General features: G+C 35.0%; 1 protein-coding gene and 1 long non-coding RNA gene across 4 annotated transcripts in view; one reads left to right on the top strand and one right to left on the bottom strand.

The window, feature by feature from the left end:
* The first annotated feature begins 133 nt into the window (after positions 1 to 133).
* Positions 134 to 1,269, top strand: LOC137581178 (uncharacterized). Its single transcript, XR_011033094.1, has 3 exons — positions 134 to 241; positions 304 to 914; positions 979 to 1,269. It is a non-coding gene; the product is annotated as an uncharacterized lncRNA (long non-coding RNA).
* Positions 1,270 to 1,884: 615 nt separating this feature from the next.
* Positions 1,885 to 22,627, bottom strand: part of B4 — a 53,846-nt gene continuing 33,103 nt past the window's right edge. For 2 of the 3 annotated variants that reach the window (XM_068294181.1, XM_068294182.1), the window contains exons 4-7: positions 14,369 to 14,900; positions 11,679 to 12,031; positions 11,211 to 11,610; positions 1,885 to 8,964 (exon numbers count right to left, since the gene is read on the bottom strand). In XM_068294181.1, coding sequence (XP_068150282.1) covers positions 6,629 to 8,964; positions 11,211 to 11,610; positions 11,679 to 12,031; positions 14,369 to 14,654 — 3,375 coding nt within the window. In that variant the 5' untranslated portion in view covers positions 14,655 to 14,900 and the 3' untranslated portion in view covers positions 1,885 to 6,628. Of the gene's footprint in view, positions 8,965 to 11,210; positions 11,611 to 11,678; positions 12,032 to 14,368; positions 14,901 to 20,011; positions 20,034 to 22,627 lie in introns of those variants that run through there. The other variant, XM_068294183.1, reaches the window with a different exon arrangement.

The raw sequence follows: 22,627 nt of genomic DNA, 5'->3' as shown, positions 1-22,627 counted from the left end.
TGTCCAACTAGGTATTAGTCACTCTAGTTGTTGATCAAGTTTGATGTCTGTAAGTACTATTTGATAATAACTACAATTCTGAGGTGCTCATAATAAAAGGTCGAACAAATAGAACATTTCACTTCAGTTTATTCAAAGTTTTCAAAGAATCAAGTTCAAGATGAAAAGTCTTTTTTTTATAATAACAATTTATCTATTATTCCAAGGTATAAAAGCTACAGAGATTCAAGGCGATGATGCTGTAAGAATAAGTTCCCATAAGTGAAATAAATTCTTTATAAATATCAATGCCAAATGTTTCAGGCTGAAAATGTTTTAACCGAAGAACAATGCATTAATAATTTGTATAATGTGATTAAACCTCAACCCAATGAACAAATTGATGTCTATGAGCAAATCTTTGAAAAGTGTTATAAAATTTTGAAAAGCACTGAAAGGATAGCCACGCTTTTGTTTACAAAATTCATTGATGCAGCTCGAATTGGGAATTCCATGTCCGAGTCGGATTCGTTGGCCCCAACAGGTTGGACTGTAATTCAAAGGCGATTGAATGGAAATGTAAGCTTTGATCGTAACTGGGATGACTACAAACACGGGTTCGGTGATAGTGGAGCTGATTTTTTTATTGGCTTGGAACAATTGCATACTATCACACGAGCTAGACCTCATGAGTTATATATACAACTAAGAGATGTTAAGGGCATAACACGATATGCTCGCTATGAGGACTTTAATGTCGGTAGTGAGAAGAGTAGTTATCCATTAACTTGGCTGGGTGCCTACACTGGAACAGCTGGCGATTCGTTGAGTGATCATGTTGGCAGCAAGTTTTCCACTCGTGATCGGGACAACTCAGAAGGCGATTGCCCTAACGATGGGAGTGGTGGATGGTGGTATACTAACTGTGGCTACAGGTAAAACCAATGAATCCTTATCCATCCGCGTGTGTTTTATGATATTTGATTTCTACATTTTCAGTTTTTTAAATGGAATTTTCCATGAAGATGGCATTGCTCCTGACAGAAATGGTATAAGTTGGGGTAGTTGGGATAACGATAACTATAATGTATCCCTAATTTATAGCCAAATGATGATACGTCCAACTATCTAATCTCGTTTGAAAATTTTTAAATGTTCTGAGAACTTGCTGTTAACTTATGAACGAATATTTTTGCACATTCCTTATTTTAAAATGTGGTGGGTTTTTTTTTTTTATTTTGAATTTATTTCTATTGATAATAAACTTGCAAAAAACTAACAAAAAGCGGATCCACCACTGTCGGGGCTGACTTTATGGGTTAAATTCTTTCAGAGATGTACTTAAAACAAACAGAACTGAAAGGTTTTCTTAAATAAGTTTAAGCTTCAGGAATTCAACGATTGATACTACTCAGGAATCTAAAACTTTTGGGTAAGTTAGCCACTTTATCTCTCATTTAGGCAGTCAACGTAATGCAAATAAATTTTCAAGTGATCAGTAAGTCATTAAGTAAAATGATAAACAACATAAGTTTTTTTCATGTCTGTTCGTATGAAAACTGACTTTTCAGAGACTATACAAGCTAATGCCTCAAAACTTGTTAAGTAGCCTCCCATAGCCAGTGGACAGATTTTTACATAATCAAAAATCTTTTTGACCCCTAAAAGCAGGCTTTATTTCACTTAAGTGCACCTATTTCTGCTAGAAATATTTCCATTGTCCATTAAAAGTAATTATGATTAAAATATAGTCCAGATTATGTTCCATTTAAATCAGTTTATATTAATATATTTGAAAAAAATCAATTAAATATCATGATGAAAACTATATATAAACCATAAAGTTATTACCATTATCTCATCTCTTATTCAGTTTATAACCACCATTAAAATAATTCAAAACAGTTTTCCAAATTGTATTGTATTTATTTATTTCACTTTCATATATTCATTGAAATTTGTTATGCCAAAGAGTTTTGTTTTTCCTTTTCATTCTTTATCTAGTCACCCTCATACAATGTGTGTGTGTGTGTAGGTATGTATGTATAATACATACACACACACACACACACACACATACATATGTACATATGTGCGTAAGTATAACGTGAAATATAAATTTGTTAATTGCTAGAATTGATTGGGTGGCCTCAAAAATGTTTTAGTTTTTCATCTCGATTCGCAGAGGTCGGGGTTTAAGCTAATGTTAAAAAGGGTTTTTATTTTTCAATATTTTTGGTTGGTTTAGAAAAAGTTGATCTACTACAACAATAATATCATACTAGTTTGTGTTTATGTATGTGTGTGTGTGTGTGTGTTTGAGTGTACCCAATACCAAAACATTTTTCTTGTTTTTTTTTTTGTTGTTGTCATCTTATCAATTCAGTCTTGCCAATGACTCAAAGCCATGGCTCATCATCGTCTTAAAAACATTCAGTTCAAATAAAATTTGTTGCAACTTTCATTTCTTTACTTTTCTTATCAAAGTTTTTGTTTTGTTTTTGTGAATTTCTAAAAGTGCTACAAGGTTCTATGTAATTGGAAATGTTATATATTTTTTTTGTATATATATATTTATTTTTTTTATGCATATGTATGTATGTTGTTGGTATATTTGTTGTTGTTGCTCAATTTGTGTTAAGGGTTCAATCTACCAAGTTGTTGTTGGAATTCTATATTGATTAAATTGTGTGAAAATTTCTAAGGGATTATAACATAGACACCAAAAACATGATAACTTTTTTTTTGTTTTTTTTTCCTTTGTTTTCTTTTGTAATAATAATAATAATAAAATTGATCTTTCTCTATTCATATGGTATGTATGTATGTATTTTTGTTTTACGTTTCTTTGTGTGTGTCTGTGTATGCACGTAATACGTAAATATATATAAATATTATTTAATATTATTTTTGTAATTTGTATTGCTCTGCACGGGCGGCATTTAATGGGGGCTTTCTTTTCAATTCTTTTCCACTCGTTTATCGTTTTTCTCGGTTTTTTTAATAATATTATTTTTGTATTTTATATTTTTGAGCCGTTCCATTCAAAAATCCCTGATAATGCATTTTGCGACTTTTGAAAATGTTTTAGCTAACAGTATAATGTATGTATGTATGTGTGTGTGTATATGTAGATATTACATGCAAAAATTGTGTTGTTTATTTGTTTGTTTTACTCTCATACTTTTCGTATTGTATAGTTCACCTTAAAGCAAAAAATTTGTTGTCTTTTTATTTTGTTTAAATTGCCTCTTCCCTCTGTTCAACTATCTCAACTCTTAAGTTAATCTCTAAAGTGCTCTATAAGCAAAAATTCAAAACTGACATTTTTCTTAGACTTTTGTTTTTGTTTCGTTTAACTAGGTTATACATTTTGTATCACACCAATTTATACATATAATTTTGTATGTATTATATATGCTGGCGGGTTATGTTATTCTTAGACTTAGATAAGTTAAGACTGATTCATTAAAGAGAGATAAGTGAGTTGGATCATTATCATCATATCGTATTTATCACCCTTGCAGCTACCATGAAGCCTGACTTATTAGGTATATATATATATATATTTATGTGTCTTATCAAATTCTGCATTATATATTGGGTGTGCTCAGTTCGATCTATATATGAGACATCTCTGTCTCTCTCTCTCTGTTTGTCTATATCGTTCTCTGTCTCTGCCTTTTTAAATATATATAAGTATATAGTTTTCGAATATTTTATTTCTCTGTTTACTTAGCTACTATCACACACACTGACTGAACTTGTTGTTCCATTTCTTTTTTTTTGTTTGGACATCGACATTGTCAATTTTTTATTTTCATCTTTTTCATGTTTTTGTTTCGGTTATTACAACTAGTATCATAGCTATTTTGTGAGTATTGCTTCAGTTTTATACAGGGCTCCACCATTTTTATCTAAAATCTAGAGATATATGTATAATACATTTTATTAGTTTCTTTGCTCTTCTAATATACATTCTACACACACCGATGGGTTTACGACAAGGAAAAAATTGAAGTCAATAGCAGTGCCAAGGCGAATATTCTAAGATATTCGTCTTAATTTATTGTTAGTCTGATAATATTTACCTTTTTTTTTTATCGTCCATTTTAGGCCCCCCAAAATTGTCATATGAAAATGAAAGAGTTTTTGGTTTTTGTTTTAGAATTTTTTGTGTGTTCAAATAAAAAAATTAATTGTTGTATTCAACTCAAGACAAGAAAGTTTTACAAATTAAAAAAAATAATAATTATAATAATAAATTCTTGCTAAATTATAATTTTTTCTCATATATTTTTTACCCAATTTGAAAATATGTATATATTTTGAAAAAATCGATGGGTAGAGCCGATTTCACAGTTTATATATATTGATTCTGAAAAGGTTTTGACATGTTTTCAATTGAGGACTAGAAATTACAAAAGCTTAATTGGTATTACTGAGACTTGAATTGACAATGACCAAAGATAACATTTATATATATACAGACAAATCGGACAAACTATATCATAATATTTATAAGTATATGTTTTTTTTAACCAAACATGTCAAAATATTTTCAATCGCCTTTTTTTTTAAGAGAGCATCGTTTCATTATTTCGCCAAAATTTATAAAACTTTAGTTAATCGATGATTTGTTTAACTGATTTTTTTTTTTTTTGGCTTCATTACGAAACGAAATTGAGAACTTTATGAATTGCATTACGTTTTTTTTTGTTTTCTTGGGACATGGGAAATGAAAAACAATAACCCAACACAAAAATTTAGTTAATTAAGCCAAAACAAAACAAACAAAAATATACAAGGAGATCGTGAAGAGTTTTGGGCGTCTTGTCCTAAAATTTCATGCTATAAGTTTGTTGTATATTATTATTATATATTATATATGTATATTCTATGTTAGTTGTAAATGTATTTGATTTGACTTGTTGTTGATTGCCTATAAGCTAATAATACCTTAGGTTTGCACTAAGATTTCTATGTTTTATGTATGTATGTATGTGTATGTATGTATAATATATATGTATGTTATGTATGTAATTATGTAAGTTTTAATATAATATATATATATGTATATAATATAATGTATACAGTTGTATAATATTGCAATTTCCAAAAAATGTTCAGTTTCAGAGGATAATTTTTTTGTTTTCGCATTTTTAGTGTGTGTGTGTGTGGGGGAGGGGGAATATAATAGCCTATATATAATACAAATTGCTTGTCTTCACTTGGTTTCTTGTATTCCATTCTTGGTTTGCTGTTGTTGTTGTTGTAATAATAATAATCAATAATAATATTAGAATTTGAGTTGTCATTTCTAAGGGGTTTTTCGTCGCCCACGCGGACGTCTCTCTCTCATTTACAAAAATTGTTCCATATGCTAAACACTACAAGCTACAAATGTATTTCTATATAATATATATATATTTGTATATGTGTCTATTTATTAATGACAGAGATTTATACTTGTTATTGAATTGGTTTTTCGTCTTCGCATTCTTCGTATTTTTTGCTTCTTCTTTTTCTACTTATATCAGATTAAAATTCTATTTCAAATTGCAATACAAATGTTTGTTCGCGTGTAAAAATAAATTGCGTTTCGCTTTTCTTATCAATTAACAAAAAATCCAGATACATACATATATCTGTAGATATATTCATGTGTGTATAGTTTGTGAATTATTTTTGTGTATTCTGTTTTTGTGCAGTTTCGCCTTAATGTTTGTTTGTTTATTGTTTGTATTTTTATTTGGGTGTGATGATTGCCCAAGGGGGAGGGGCAGGGGCAGGGGCAAACAAGCAAGCAGCAGCAAGAGAATGGGGTTTCCGAATGAATAAAGGTCATACATATGTATATATTATTGCTTTAAGACTAATACTTAAAGTTTTTTTTTTCTTTTTTGATAAGATCTTTCTTCATAAATCTGTTTCACACTTTTGTGAAATTAAGTTATTGAACAAAAATAGATTTTGAAATTATTCCAATCACAATGTGACACTTAACATTTTAGTATAAATTATTTTGAGTTAACAAATTTAAAATAAATTTCAATTCATTTTTGAAGCACTTGACAACAAAGTTTTTTAAATGTTTCTTAGTGAGATATTTGTTTAGAGAGTTTATTACTAAATAGAGTTGCATCCGAAATGAGAACATAAAATTATTTACGGACTTATTGCTTGATATTATATACTCTTATATATATTTGCGTATATGTATGTATGTAATTGGGTGGCAACAAGAACTAGAAATGAATTAAGATTGATATGATTGCAATTACGATTTGCGTTCGTAAACTCAAATCGTTTTTTTAAATTAATTTCATGTTAATACTTTTGCATATTAAAAAAGAGGAAATTTAAAAAAAAAATCATATAGTTTAATATAATACTTTTGAATGGGAGATGCATCAATGATCGTATACTAGGAAGATTTGCAAATGTTTCATTTCATTCATTGATTCTGACTTAATATTCGAAAGAAATTATTAATCCTCTTGCTTGCTCCCTTTTCGGGGCCCCAAAACACTTGCGCTAATCATTCTATTATTTGTGTGTGTGTGTGTGTGTATGTGTGTGGATTTGTTTGTTTCTAAAACAGCCCTTTTCCGCCGGCTAATTTACGTCGCCGGAATCACATGAGTCATCATTTGAGCGTATTGTAAATGTTTTCCTCACCGGCCAATTCCACGGTTGTAATGTGGGCCGCATGCCTCTCGCCCAATGGTTCTTCACCCAAATAAACAGTATGATAGCTAATGGCGCTATTTGTGGCTTGTGCTCCATTAATCTCAATGCGACTAACCGATTGTGGTCCATTGCTGGCTCCTGGCACTGGATACCTGAGCGATGCATAATCTCCATCTTCATCATCCGCATCTGCATCCTGTATGCGTGTGACCAGAGTGGCTCCCGCGAAGGTGTGGTGCGGTGGGCAAATTTCTGCATAAATATTCTCCTTGGTATAGTCCACCACAGCGCTAGCTGGTAGCGACGATGTTCCGCCATTAGTGCGACAATTTTGATTGGAATAATCCTCAAGACTATTATCGCTCGATATGACCAGAGAGTCACGTACACTTGAATAGGGTAGATCATCTTCCACCAGCGATGTCGGTGAAGGTAAAACCGTTGGTGATAATAGAGCAGAAGCCGCCGATGCTGCTGAAAGACCGCCGCCACCTAGCAAACTTACTCCGCCAGCTGCCCGACGACCGGTGATGGGTACTTTACCAAGCGATTGCTGCTGAGCCTTAAAGCGGCTCATCGAACGCTTTTCACGTTCATCTTCCTCGTGCAGTTGCAATTTCTGAGGCAAGGAAAAGTGCCTCATTTGATGGAGACTTGATGAGGATTTGCTATATTGACGGGTCTTTACATGAAACTCATTGTACAGCTTCTCGGTGATAAACGATTGAGGTGGTGGTGTTTGATTCTCTAAATCTTCCAGTTCAGTGCCGGCCTCGCTAATCGCATCGCTAAGCAGATCCGGACGTGTGGCCTTGCGTTGGCCATTCAAAAGTTCGATATCCTGCAACGACATGGACTTTTGCAATAGAGTATCCAAGGATTTGGGTTCCAATGTTGTGGTAAGCGTGGTGGTTTCTGTATCGGAGGCTCCTCCAATGCCATCAACACCGCTATTTAAGGACACAGCATCTGCATCTCGTTCATTTGGCTCTCCCGCAAAAGAACCAAATCTTTCCTGCAATAATTTAGACATGTCTGTATAACGCTCCATGCTCATCCGTTTTGTCTGCTCATCCAGTTCCAATTCAGACTGTGTCTTATCCTGCTGCTGCTGTTGTTGTTGCTGTTGATGATGCTGGTGCTTGCGAAACCATTTCTTTTTCGTCGATTGAAAGACCTTCATACGTTCCGAAATGCGATTAGAGCTGTGATCCCCGCTTGATGCCGTTGATGCTGCAGCAGCTGCGGCGGCGGCAGCGGCTGCTTCTTTGGCCTCCATATGCTCTAGATCCGATTTACTTAGAAATATAATCGAATCCTCTTTCTCATGGGCAGCCATGGTACTTTTTTCTCGGCGCAGTAATTTTGGAAAATGCAAGGGCTTCAAAATTCGTAAACCTTCTCTGCTCTTACTGCCGGAACGTTCAGATCTTTGCATTAGCTCAATTTCAACCAATTTTAAAAATTGATCACAATTAAATTGACAGAATTTAAGCATATTCTGGACATTTGCATTGGCAAGCATTCTTTGTTCGGAATCGAAACCCAAATAACTTCTCAGCAATTGCATATCACGATTTAGATAGATCTTTCTCAGCTGCAATGGATTCTGACTCTCTGCTTCTTCAATGGGACAACCGATTATGACGTCCTCTTTGCTCACTTGACTAATACAAAGCTGTTCGGGTATATCGGCCCCTTGAGGTCCAGAAATGTAGCGCAAAGTTAACGGCAATTGTTTTGCCGCGGACACTAAAGCTCCCAAACGATAAACACACTCGGGATTCAATTTCCTTTGGACATCGCTTAGCTTCTGCAGCAATTGTGGTATCCCCGGCTCAATCTCATAGAACTTGCCTTTGGTGGCGAGCGGTACGTACAAAACTTGACGATTCTCGTTCAGCAACTGGGCATATCTTCCCTTTTCCTTCTCCCGTCCAATATGGCCATGAGGTTTTGATCCATTTGCTGCCGCTGATCCACCTGACGATGACAACACATTGCCACCACCTTGCTGTTGTTGGTGTTCCTGTTTGCCATCTTCGAATACGGCGAGCAGGCGAAAAACTTGTCCACCTCGTGCTGTGGTTTTCACATACTGTGGCCGTCCTTTGATGACTGGCAGGCAACCTTCATGTATGGGACTACTGGCATTGCTAGGCGAGGATTCCGTAAAGGCTGGCATATTATCAACCGAGGCAAATTTATAGACTCGTTCGCGCACCAATTGCATCAGTGAGTTGTATTGCGTCGCCATGGGCAGACCCTTTTCATTCAACATCGAAAAGTAGCCTGTAAATAAAAGAAATAGCATAAAAGTTATTAATCTAATGGCGACTATAAATAAATGTATATTTAAACTGTTGAAATCACATTTGATAAGAAAATATATTCATTTTATTTTACTGGAAATAAACAATTAACTCTGCAATGTTCGTAGCGCTTTCATATTAACACATCAATCGAGCTGCTACGTCATGTCATAAACAATAAAGAGATTTTTAAGAGTCAAATGGAAAAAAGAGCTATAAAGATGTCCTTTACAAAAACGTTATCTTTGGGATCTGAGCGCCTAAAATGGTCATGTATATTAGCTGTTTTGTTTATTCTTTCATTTCATCTCTGACAACAATTTTAAATTCAAGGGAATCAACTATTTTAAAATAGAGAGGAATTGCTTAAACATGATACAGATACAGGCTCAGACCTCCTTTAATCCGTTAGGAACATTAGCGCCCTTGACGGCCAACTCTGCCCTTTTGTTAAACTTGTTCAAAATGTTTCTGCGCATAACTTGGCAAATTGTTATTTGATTTTTATGAAATTTTTTCGATAGATATTAATAAGAAATATTAGTATTTCAAATATTTGAAATTTTGCAAGAGAACTACATTTGTGTGAGAAAAATCATAATTTATGTACATTCAGCATGTTTCACCTAACACATCCTAAATTTTCATAGGTTTAGCTTTTGCAATAGTGAGAAATAGAGAAACTTGATATATTATAAGGTCCGAAACTTTATCGGAACAAGAATAAAGTCAGAAACGCTTTATAGTGCCTATTACACAAATTTTGGCTTTTATGCAATCCCATTGGACTCATTTTCCAAATTTATCATGAAAAATCTCATTCTCATTCTTTATCAGAAATAGTTTTCTTTATGCTTATCGAATTTAGATTTAAATGTATAATTATTTTCACGATAAAAAGAATAAATAATGAAAAAGAAAATTAAAATAATTTTCGCTCGAAATTAAATTTCAAAACTAAAAATTGTGTTAATAAAAAAACTACAAAACTTAATTGTAGGGTTTAAAAAATAAAAGAATAATTATATTTTAGAGTTTTTCAAGCTTGAGGTCAAGTTGTTAAATATGAAACATAAATACCACAATAATAAAATACGCACAATAATAAAATAAATATATATTTGAGTAAAATAACATGAAAATTAATGTAATTGCTCCATATTTATTTGCTATAGTTAAGGATTAAAAAAAATTAATCTTCATAAATTTTTTAGTTGCCATTACATTTAGCAATGGAAACTAAAATACCCTTTTGATGTCTGTCTCTCTGTCTGTCTGTCTAGGCTATTAAATAAAAATGTGAAACCTTGCATAATATTTGCACACATTGGTTTACTTTGCGCCTTGCCAAATGGCTGTGAAAAGTCACATGGCGTGGCGGTTGGCTTAAAACAATGCCCAGGCCTGGGCAGACCACCAGCTGCCGCCCGCAGGGAAAGAAGTCACCATCGGTGACTACAGTGGGCCAACTGGGTCCAATCTCCCACCCACCCCCCAAAAACTTCACTTCACATATTGTCTGTTGCATAATGGGTTAGGGAGATGAGCAATAGTTGCGATTACTTTTCATTGTTGAACTGTATGTGTTTTGTGTTGACTGTGTCACGCAAATTACAAAAGCGCAAAAATTGAGTGGGAGATGTACATAAGCGAGTCATTTGGTGGCAAGCCTCATGTCACTCATCATCATCTATTACCGAGTCCTAAATACACTTGCATATATAGAGAAACTAATTTAGTTAGTTACGACGAGACTAGATTATATATACCTATATATATGTGTATGATAATTTGTGTGGTAAATGCATTTGTCATGAGAATACTTTCAATATGCTAACGACTAACGATCGTATCTAATCGAGCTGGGCTTTGAATATTGCCGCTAAATGCAACTAATAACTTTTTTTTTTCAACTAGCAGGGAGACTCATTGTGTTACACAATACTATTAGTGAAATTTAAAACTATAAAAAATTTGAAAAGATCTTTCTGCACTAACTATTAATTGTAGGATGACTACCATCTGGGTATTTGTTGTCAATTACATTTGTTAAACAATCCCTTCTTTATCTTTTAATCAGTTTATAAAATTTCATAGACAAGAACCAACCACTTAAGAGTTTAAAAAAATCCTTACAGAGATTAGATTACAAAAGTTGAATTTCACTATAAGCAAGAGCTTGACAAATTCGGCAACCCGTTATAGTTTAGTGATTGTATTACTCACCTGGAAATTCTTGAGGTATTAGCACCGTTTTCTTACGCTGTGAGGCCTGTGTTTTAGCATTGTGTCCATGATAGATGTGTCTTTGGCGTACAAGCCTATAGAGCAGAAATAACTCATCATGTGTGGGCGGAGGGCCACTATTACTATTATTACTATTATGATTATTATTATTATTGCCACTTCCAGCACTTGAGGATGAATTAGTGCCAGCGGGATCAACTGAGTTGGCTGTATTCTTTAAGCCTGTCGATGAATTGCTACTTGAGGCAGCTGTTGTTGTTGAGGAGCCATTCGATGAGCTGGACTGTAGAGTTTCATTGGAACTCTTTCTAATACACTGTATACGTACAACCCTGGGCAATGAGTAACGCTCAAGGAATATATCAGCAGGCAGAGGATCCTGCAGCCAAAAACAAAAAAATTAATATCAAAGACACGTTAAACCTAGTGCAAAGAGTAGATACTTACCTCACTGCTACCCTTGGAGGTTTTGCTATCCCCCGTAGAGTAATCGCCACTGCCATTTAACCAAGAGTAGCCAGCCAAATAACCAGCAGCACCACCACAAGAGGAACCGGCTCCACCTCCTGCACCAAGGCCATAGCTACCGTTGGCACTATTACGCAGGCGTCGAGCCAAACGTTGCTTCAATTCGATCTCATTGCGACGTGCCAGTCGAGCATTCTCAAAATCAGCCACCGAGAACATATTGGAGCTAGTGTCGTGGGAGTTGAAACGGCGCAATTTTGGTTTGCGCCCCTCCACAGCAATATGACCATGATGGGCTGTACCCGCCGCCGCTGCCGCTGCTGTTGCACCAACTGCAAGAAAAACCAACAGCAGGGTGGAGGAGAAGTATTTATTAGCACATTGTATGCATTAGTGAGGTAATCGCATAAAAATATATATGAATCTAATTGCCGTTGGCGTCGGCGTTGACGTCGACATCTCTGTCGACTGCAGTGGGAAAAACCCACATACATACATGGCACATCCATCGAACTTTGCGAATTTTGCGTTATTCGGCGTGGCATAAAGTAAAGGCAAGGCGGCACACCAAGTAGTTTAGTTCAGTTTAAGAACTGTTGCTAAGCGCAGCTAATTTTCAGTCAACACACTCAACTTCAGTCGGCGAGTCAGCGTCAACGTCAACGTCAGTCCGATGACACACAGTGGGACGAAACGATTATAAAAATTTGGCGGGTGAAATGCAAAGTTAAATTGAAATAGAATTTTAAAGGCTATATGTCAGCTGATTTCTAGTGTGTTTAATTTTTTGTTCTTTCTATTGCTATTCTATTCAAAACTGTTATTCGTTTATACATATACGATTTAGTAAAATTAAAGATATTTTCAATACATTACTCTAGAGGAGCTGCTTTAGATCAATCAGCTGAAGTAGACAGAAGTTCTAATCAGCTAATCACAAAAATTTTATATAGTTTTAATTAAGAAATACTTTAAACAGCTGATGCTTTCAGTCAGCTGTTCACCAAATCAGTATATAAGAAATCACTGCTTGACTTTACGGAATGAACTTAAATACATATGTACATATATGCTAATTAGGAGATCCATTCTATTACTATTGATGAGTATACTTTAATTAAGTTTTGTTAATTTATTATTCATTTATTTAATAAATGCTAATAGCATCCAATCGAAAACATCTTTTTCCCAGTTTTCGCAAAATCAAAGTGTCAATGCAATCGTGAAAATATGTATATTTTTTTACAATCCACTTAATAATGATTATTTTGTGGGTCCCTTTGAATAGAAAATAGCTTCCAAAATGTAGCTGATTGAACTGATTAACTAACTGACTTTTGCTTCCTCTTTCTAGTTAGCAGTTACCCAATTGATTGCGACAAGATAAGACCCCTCGACCCCCACATTCTGTGCTCTCCTCACACAGAAGGGGTTAATACAAAAAGCAATTATCGGACAGCTAAATAATAACAAAAAAATCAAATCAAAAAAAAAAAAAAACCAACTGCCAGAGAGAACACAATAATCATTTAACTTTTTCATTGAACTTTGTGCAATTAAAAATAAATATTGCGATTTTTGATGGCTCATTGTGCGATTGGAGCCCATTGTGTGTCGATTTGTGCTGCGCTGCCTGCCAGTTGATTGGTTGGTTGGTGGACGGCACCGTATTACTCACTTTAATTGCGCACATTTGGCTTAATTTTTTTTTTTTTAAGTACACACATATGTACATATGTATGTATGTATATGTATATATATACATACACATATGGAGAGAAATCGCGGAGTAGCTGCAAAAGAGCGTTCCCTCTAAACGTTTTGTGAAATTGCGCTTATCTTTTGTGAAATATCAATTGCAGCAGAGGGGTTGCTTGATGATGGTTATGTCCCGATAAGGTAGGCAAAAAGGGGGGCGTGCGCGTTATATTCGGGGGGAGGTGTGTCTGTGTGTTGTCATTGTCATCGTCACGTTTCGTGTGAAATTACGCGAAGCGAGGCGCGCGCGTCTAGGCAACGGGGCAATAAAGTATTTCGTCTAGCCGACTTGGTTACACCGAGTGGAAAAAAAATATAATTTATTTTAAAATGCTGCTTTAGCAAGCATAGGCTTGTCGCTCATTCTTACAAGCACACGTGCACTCTGCAGCCGACATCGGGAAACTTCGGCGGCAAAACTTCGGTACTTTTCATCTGATTTTGGTAAAATTTGGTAAATACTGGTTGATTTTAATATAAATATTAGTGTGCCAATAAGGGAGAACTATTTTCTTCAAATCACAGGGCCGGAAGGAGTAGCGAAAGGTGCTTGGGTAGTCTTGGGACTACGTGAACTATGTATGTAGGTGACTCTTTCTTTTATAATCTCGAATATCTAGACATTTATACGAGACAGACAAACACGGCTAGATCAACAAGGCTATTGATGCTGATCCTGATCCTTCAAGTGTCCGAGAAGTATTCTGGCTTTTAAATACATTTTCGTGGCTTTAATATACCATTCCACCCTTTGGATGAATGGTATAAAAAGCACAAGCAAATCGTCAATGAGTAAACTATTTCGTCTCTCTCTCACACGCTCGCTCGTTTGCGCTCTCTTGCTCTCCGTTTTTGGGCGCGCGTGCCTAGCTTTGCGTACGACCTTCCCTCATACTCTTTTACTCACTTACCGTTACATGCAGCTGCAGCGCTGTTGCTAGGTGTATTTCCTACCACTCCTCCTCCTCCTCCTCCTGTTGATCCGGTAATATTTGTTGCTCCTGCTAATGCTGATGTTGTTGTTGTTGCTGTTGTCACTATTGTTGTTGTTGCTGTTTGATTTGTCGTTGTTGAGCCAGCTGCTGCCGCTGCAGCCATGTGCGGACTACTCTTAACCAGCCAATTGGCCAAATGACGTTGACGTTCAAACTCGATATTAGTGCGTTGCATTTCGGCCAGTTTGTATGCCTCGTTCATAATCACATTCAAACAACCACAGAAAATAAACAAAACAAAATAATCCTAAACACGACTATAGCGGGGGGCGAAAAGACGGACGACAACAACGGCAGCAACATTGACGCTTTGTTGTCGTATTTAATTTAACTACTGTTCAGAGCGCGTCCCGCGACCGAACTTCACAGTTTCTCGTTGTCAACTGTCAAAAAAAAAGTGCAGCAGCAGCAGCGCCCCCGCCGATGTCGTTGCCGATCGTTAGAGCTGCTGTAACGAGAGAGACAGAGAGAGAGAGAGAACCATTTGTGAGAAACGTTTACATAAGTGAGCGAGAGCTGCACAAAACAACCCACAAAAAGTCGAAGCTTGAAATACACTTTCAAGTTTAAACCGAGATTGTTAGTGAATTTCAATATTTAGATGACTGTATATGCTTTGTTAAATTGTTTATTTGGGAAAAATTTACATCATTTGAGTTTTTATATCGTTTTGATCCTTTAGAAACATTTCGCTTTTCGTTCATCAAAAGTAAATTATGACTATGCTTTTTAGGTTAACAAATTTCAAATATGTATGAAATTTAAAATTATTTACACCACCTTTAACATGTACATAGGTATAGTAAACAACTTTCAATTATATAAAACTTTTAGTACAAAATATAAGTTTGGGGATGTTGGCGATCGTCCTCGTGACTTAAGATTATTTCACAAACAGCGCAGAATATATTAAAGATTGTATTTTTAAACACATTTTCACACATTTGTTTGCTTTTTTACGTAAAATAAATATACCCGCTAGCAGTAGGGTAGAAAATATAACGTAACGCTCGTACACTCTCGCATTCACAAATTGAGAGACAAAGCATCCGAGAAGCAACCAAGTTTGATTGTGTTGTGTTGTGTTTGTGCTCTTTGAGCGTGCGTGTGTTGTGCATAAATTAAAATTGCCTCGACGCAACCAATGATGATAATGATAATAATAATAATGACGATGATGATGACAACAACGTTATCAGAAATAGCAGTACGCTCGGTCGGTTGTCTGTTGCCGTTCGTTGGCTTGTTCAATGTCGCTGTCGGCGCACCTTTTTGTTAGTACTGAGCGCTCTCCAACTCTCTCCTGCCCACCCCCTGGCCATACCACATGACTGACTATCCATAGCACCCACACTTAAGCAAAACACAGAGCCACTACGTCTGGCAGCGACAACGACAAACGACTTGCGCGTCATCTTCAAACGTTATGCGCGGCGACGTCGTCGTAATCGGTGAAAATGGAAATGGGGTTGGAGGTGATGGTGGGGGTGTGTGTGAATGCGAGTGGTTGAGCAAAAGAGAGGTGTGTGGTGTGACTGATTCATACACAGTACACAAAGACGTATGTACATGTACATACATACATATGTATTGTTCTAAATGCTTCAGTTTTTTTGGTTTTGTTTTTATGTATATTTGCTTTCGCGGAAAGAGTATCATAACTTTGTCATAATGTTGGCAAACCATCAGAGCGAAGGCATAACGAAGGCAGCAAGCCAAAAAAGTTGCAAATAGTTGTGCATATGTTCTACATTCAACATACATACAGACAAACTATGTACATACAAACTTATGTACACATGTAAGTTTGTTTCATCTCTATATGCTCATGTTAGTTTGTTTGTGCTTTTGATCAGCATGACAGGGCACATATTCAACGATCCACAATACAATGTATTTATTTTGCCGTTTCGGGGGTTGCTATGCCAAAAGCTTTTTTTCTCTTTTTTGTTCTATGGGCGAACTATCAAAAAACTAAGTTGAATGATCTCAAAATTGTTGGGAACTGTACAGATGTACATACATACATATGTACATATTTAGCTTCCCTTTTGAGAACCTATGTACATTCATATGTTTGTATGTATTTATGTATGTACACACTTGAAGTGGGAGAAGAAATATGAATTTTGAAAAAAATTCTACCCGATCTTTGGTATATGTACAAATACATAAACATTCATACATACATATGTATGTACATATGTACATATTTATGTATGTATGCAAATTAGTTATATAATGTACCTAGTAAATGTGTGCTAAATCCAGTATTATGTGAATTTTTTCATTTACTTTTCAATTAGCTTATGGTATCGACCTTCTATAACATACTTGTTCATTATTTGATCACTTATTCACTCGATTGTTCACTTGGTCACTTGCGTCGAAATGAATAAGCGGATAACTTAAATCTAATTGAGCTAATACAGTGATTCAAAAAACTATTGGCACAATCTTTCAAGTTTAGAACGCTTTTTGCTCAATTAGTCGGGCAACAAAAATGAAATTATGTATGCACACAAAATGAAATTAATTATAAAATAAAAATAGTCTTAAAAAAGCTTGTCTAAGATCAAGATTATTTAAAAAAAAAATTGAATAGAAATTTTGGATACAATTCCTATAGGAATAGGTTTTACAATTTCGGCATTTTAATTTCCGATCACATGTCTAGATCAATAAATTTAAGAGCGAATTCTAAGTTTTTCAAAAATTGTTCGCAGGGAAAAACTTATTCTATATGCCCCTACATTAGTATATCGAATTTCCCAATTTTAGAAAATTTCTTTTGAATAATGTACATATACCAAAATTCTATCTATCTATTATCTATGACTTAAGACTTGACCTTCAGCAAGTATGTATAAAAGTATTAACAAACAAAACGAATTACAAAAAAAAAAACTTGGCAATCTACAGACAAATTGTAATTAGATGTTCATAAGTATAAGTATGTATGTGTAAGTCCCTAATAGATTTACATAAAACAAGTCCTATCGAATTTTGACAGACAGCATTTTAATTTAATTTTGCTGCACACACAGATACACACACACACACTAACAAAAGAGTATTCAACACGTCTCATCTGTTATCGGTTAAGGAAAACTTTGGATTCTTATAATCGACCAAATGGCCGTTCGTTGCCTTTTTGTCAACTGGTTACTGGCTACGTTTTGCTAATGCATACTACGACGCGGTAATTCCCAAGCATTGTCTCAGGTGTTTGCCCCCTTCAAAACTCTCTGCCATCTTCATCATCGCCAGCCGGCATATAGCATTATTATGGCCTATTGTCTATCTAGTTTTGTATGGGTACTACATTTCTATGCGTGGAGCTGTCGCCCTGTCAGCTGTCGCCGCTCTTTTTGATGAATCACAGACCTGTGGCAGGGGCAGTGCCAGTGCCAGTGCCAGTGCCTGGCTGAACTAGCTAAAAATACTCAGAAACCGAAGAAAATGCAAAATTCATGGCCGCCTTTAGTTCATTCGGTGGAATGTGACGATGGCAAATATATTGGTGATTTTGATTGGATTGGGTTTTTCGTTTTGTTTTTTTTTTTTTGAGGCAGGCAAAGCAAACTGTTTTGGAATCTGTTATCAGACAACATTTTATGGCAATAACTGACTCATCATACTATCATTGCCCCAATGTCAAATTGTTGGTAATATAAACACCAGCAGACTGACTTACAAAATAATTTAATCATTCTTACTTAAAGATTACAGCGAAGCCACTAAAGGTCCACTTATTTGATATAATAATTTATAATTCTGATGAAATAAATCCATCTAATCTGACGATTAGTCTCCATTTCTTTGAATGCTCTTCATTAATTCACTTGAATTTCTTAATCAAAATTTATGCATAAATTTTTGGAATTTTTTTTTAATGAGTAAGTGCGAAAAGATTTTTTGGCTTTGTCATCAAAGCAAAGAAGTATTTAAATATTTATTACTAAACAGTAAAAAATATGCATTGGCATTTATTGTGTACATTTCATAAATATGTGAAATACTTATCATTTTGGCAATATTATGAAATATGTATATGTATATTAAAACCAAGCAAAACTAAGGGAGTCTATTAAAAAATCTTAACATTGGTCAACGAAAGAGATTTTTGTATTTGCACTTAGTTAATTAGAAGTTTATTAATAAAACAAATATTTTATTTTACAACAATTACATGGATAGTGAAAAGTGACTGGATTCTCGCTGGATTCTCCCTGTTCAAGAAGATCCAAAAGACCATATTGGTAAGTTTTCTCTTGGTTTAAAAACTGAAAATTTTAGTAAACTGATTATAATAGACAAATATTGTGTAGTTCACTGCACTTACAAGGCGATGACAAACATCAAAAGGTTAACACGTGTCACTTAATAATCAGTATTGGGTTCTAGTTGTCATTTCATTATCTATTTGAGCCTACTGATTAAACACTTGATCTGTCAAGTTGAATAACTCAAAGTCACCCCCCCTTGCAAAAATTTGTATATTCAACTTAATAATGCCTTAAATGTAATAGGTACTTGGAATCTATTTACAATTAATTATCATATATGAAATGCCCATTAGTTGGGTTACATGAAAGTGATTATTAATAACAAATTTTTGTCAGTCTGTAGGATTTTTTTTTCAAATTATTATTCAATCAAAGATGTTATGGAATATGAGAAGCGAAGTAGTCACTTTTAGGGTCTTTCTAAACTATTTTCGAATCTTATCATTTGGAATGAATTTATATACCTATGTTTATTGTCTCAATTGTCGTAACATTTTCAGTTACAATGTTACGTCATCGCCAAACGAGGAATGCCTTTGGTAAACTGATGGCTTTACACAAACACACAAAATCTTTTGAAGGCTGATGGGTCTTATTTAAGTGGCTCGATGTCTGTGGCTGTCTGGTCACCTCAGTCCAGTAAGTGTAGTCCAACCTAATCCCGTCTTTAATTTTGTTGTGGTTGTTGTTGATGTTGCTTGTTGTTGTTGCTGTTGCTGTTGTTGTTACATTCATGTGCAACTAATCGACGTGTGCAGGTTTATTGGTTTCGGCTTTGGGTCTTGTGCGGTGGCAATTACGCCGCTTTTGCATTTTGCATTTCGTATCTCGCATTTCGCATTTGATGATGTGGTCAGATGTACATACATATGTATGTATGTAGAGATAGATCTATGTATATATAGGCTTCATGGTGGATGAGAGCATCGCAGACATAGCGTAGCTTAGGCATGTGGTTGCTAATGTGCCGTTAGGCTGGGTCCAAAGACAAAGATGTAGCTGAAGGGGGTTCATCACACACAGAGTAACCCACTATGTGGTTGGTCTTACGGTCTATCTATGTATGTACATACATAAATATGTAATACATACAATTATATATATCGTAACTTTGCATGTTTATGTACTCTAAACGATAGACAATTATTTATTAAACAAGTGGCAAAGAGAATGAAGACGGACTAGGGACAAGAAAAAAGCCAACAAACAACTATTAGACAGACAGAGACAGAGAAAGCGAGTGAATGAGATAGATAAATGCACTACATACCAAGCATGACTGCAACTTTATGGCAAAGATAATGTTGATTTTACTTCCTTCAGACTTATTAAGTCATAGATACTTAAATGCGTTTTATTATTGTTTTCTTTTCTTTTTTATTTAAAATATTGAGGAAACTAATTTCCGTTCATGTGAATATGTGAAAGTTGTTTAAAGAGTCTATAAAATAAAAAAATTTAAAGTCAACTGAAAAGCTAACTTGTATCGATTAGTAAATCTTCTGTTAGTCTTATTATATTGATCGCTTATTTAATCTAAAATAATTTATCAAATGCTCTGTTTTTAGACAGATTTATTTTGTAAGAGTTTCCTAATACACTTCTTTTTGTAATGTAGGGAAAATTGAGGTAAAGTTCCAGATTGAAACCTTATAAATATTAGGGGTAGGTTCGGAAATAAAAGTATTCAGCCGAATATTAAGTATACGCACGCAAGTTTCCCGAAAGTCTTGAACTCTTTAGACTTATTAGAAATTATGCATAGATGGATTGCTAATATGTGAAAGTTCTTATTGCAAAGGATTGTGGGGAACTAAAATACTCAAATACTTAATCTTTAAGTTGGATATCTTTAGGTACGAGATTTTATTTAAGTAGACGAAATATGATAGAAATAGAAATAACTCTTGTATCCTCAAACAAAACAACTGCATCATCTGATTTTAAAGGGTAAAGGTGCAAAGCTAAAGATTTCAACTCTAAACCAGTTAAATTTATTATCTTAAACACCAAAAAAGGATATTAAATAAATGAAAAAAAAACCTTTTTGAGATATGTATATTATTTTGGTTTGCATAGTTTTTACTTTTTGCCTGCGGCAATGGTAATTTAACATTTTTAATGATTGGGTTTTTTATTTACTGCTGGCTAATAGATTCGTTAATTTTTAATGAACATTTTTAAGTTCTTGGTAAATGCGAGATTCTGTAGTTGTCATAACATGGCCAATGTCTGATGGCCATTTGATTGTTGAGTTCCTTTCGGCCATATTGTTAGCTGAATTTTATTTGGTATTTTTTTTTTTTTTTTTTTTTTGTTGTGGCATTGTCTGTTGTCTGAACTGAAAATCAAAAAGTTTTTAATACGAAATTGATGGGAAGCGCTCAAATTTACGGCTTTGCTTGACTATCGGGTCTGAGGAGTCCAAGTTCTTCATCATTTGCAGAAACTCCTTTTCGCCTTTTCTGCATTTCTCTTGTTTTATATGTCGGCAGTAAACCTTGGATTCCATAGTCTTCTTCGGGGTAAGTTTTTTATGTTAATGCCTAATAGCAGCAACTGTCACGCCTCTCTTTAAAAATAAAGTTTAACTTGGAAATCCAAAAACTTTTATGGCACTAACTAGTTGGTATGGGCAGGTTGGTAGGTGGGTACCTACATATATATGAGTCTGTGGAGCGAGAACTGAGGCAGATTTTTTTTTTTTGCCCCCTTTTATTGTAGGGGTCGTCGTCTGTGGGGCGCCACCAGCAGCGGCAGAGGCAGCTTTGCTTGGTGCTATCTGCAACTGCGATTTATTAACAGTTAGCCTGAACGTTGTACTACCTACTATTATTATTGTTGTTGTTGTTCTTGTTAGTTTTCGCAGCTAGCCGAAAATTTATTGCCTGCAGCCACATGATGAATGATTTTGATAATAATATTTTGTTATTGCTTTTTGCCTTGGGCGTTTTTATTTTTTGTTTTTTGCTTTGCTTTTTGGTGTTGTTGTTGTTTCTTTTTGCCGATTTTTTGGTTCCCTCTGGTTTTCTGCTGTTGCAGCAACTTTTTGGCTGCGTTTTGCTGCCAAAAATAGTACATAATTATACCCTTGCAAAAAGGGTATATTAATTTTGGTCAGAAGTGTGCAACGCATAGAACGAAGCATCTCCGACCATACAAAGTATATATATTCTTGATCAGCACGACGAGACGAGTTCAACTAGCCATGTCCGTCCGTCCGTCCGTCCGTCCGTCCGTCCGTCCGTCCGTCCGTCCGTCCGTCCGTCCGTCCGTCCGTCTGGATCAACGCAAACTCCTCCTAGACCGTAAGAGCTACAGAGCTGAAATTTTGCACGTAGGCTTGTATATACTGCAGGCGTTGTATATCTCGGATTCAGCCGGATCGGACCACTATATCATATAGCTCCCATACAAACCCCAAAGTCACGAACAGTGACTTTTCTCAATAACTTCGTTATTTTCTATGCTATTGTCGTAAAACTTAATATTAGAGAGTTTACTACGCCTATAAGCGACTATGCCAAATTTGATCAAGATCGGGTGACTATATAATATAGCTCCCATACAAACGGCCAAGTCACGAACAGTGACTTTCTCAATACCTTCGTTATTTTCTGAGCTATTGTCGTGAAACTTAATATTAGAGAGTTTACTACGCCTATAAGCGACTATGCCAAATTTGATCAAGATCAGGTGACTATATCATATAGCTCCCATAGGAACGATTGGTCGAAAACAGTGACTTTTGTAAATAACTTCGTTACTTTTAACGCGATTGCTTTTAAATTAAACATTTCTTAATTTAATATATATGTTAATGACTGTGCCGAATTTGATAAAGATCGGGTGACTATATCATATAGCTCCCATAGGAACGATCGGT

This window comes from Drosophila tropicalis, unplaced genomic scaffold (genome assembly GCF_018151085.1).
Source record: "Drosophila tropicalis isolate 14030-0801.00 unplaced genomic scaffold, ASM1815108v1 contig_845, whole genome shotgun sequence".
Taxonomy (NCBI): Eukaryota; Metazoa; Arthropoda; class Insecta; order Diptera; family Drosophilidae; genus Drosophila; species Drosophila tropicalis.
This window is presented reverse-complemented; position numbering and strand designations above follow the sequence as displayed.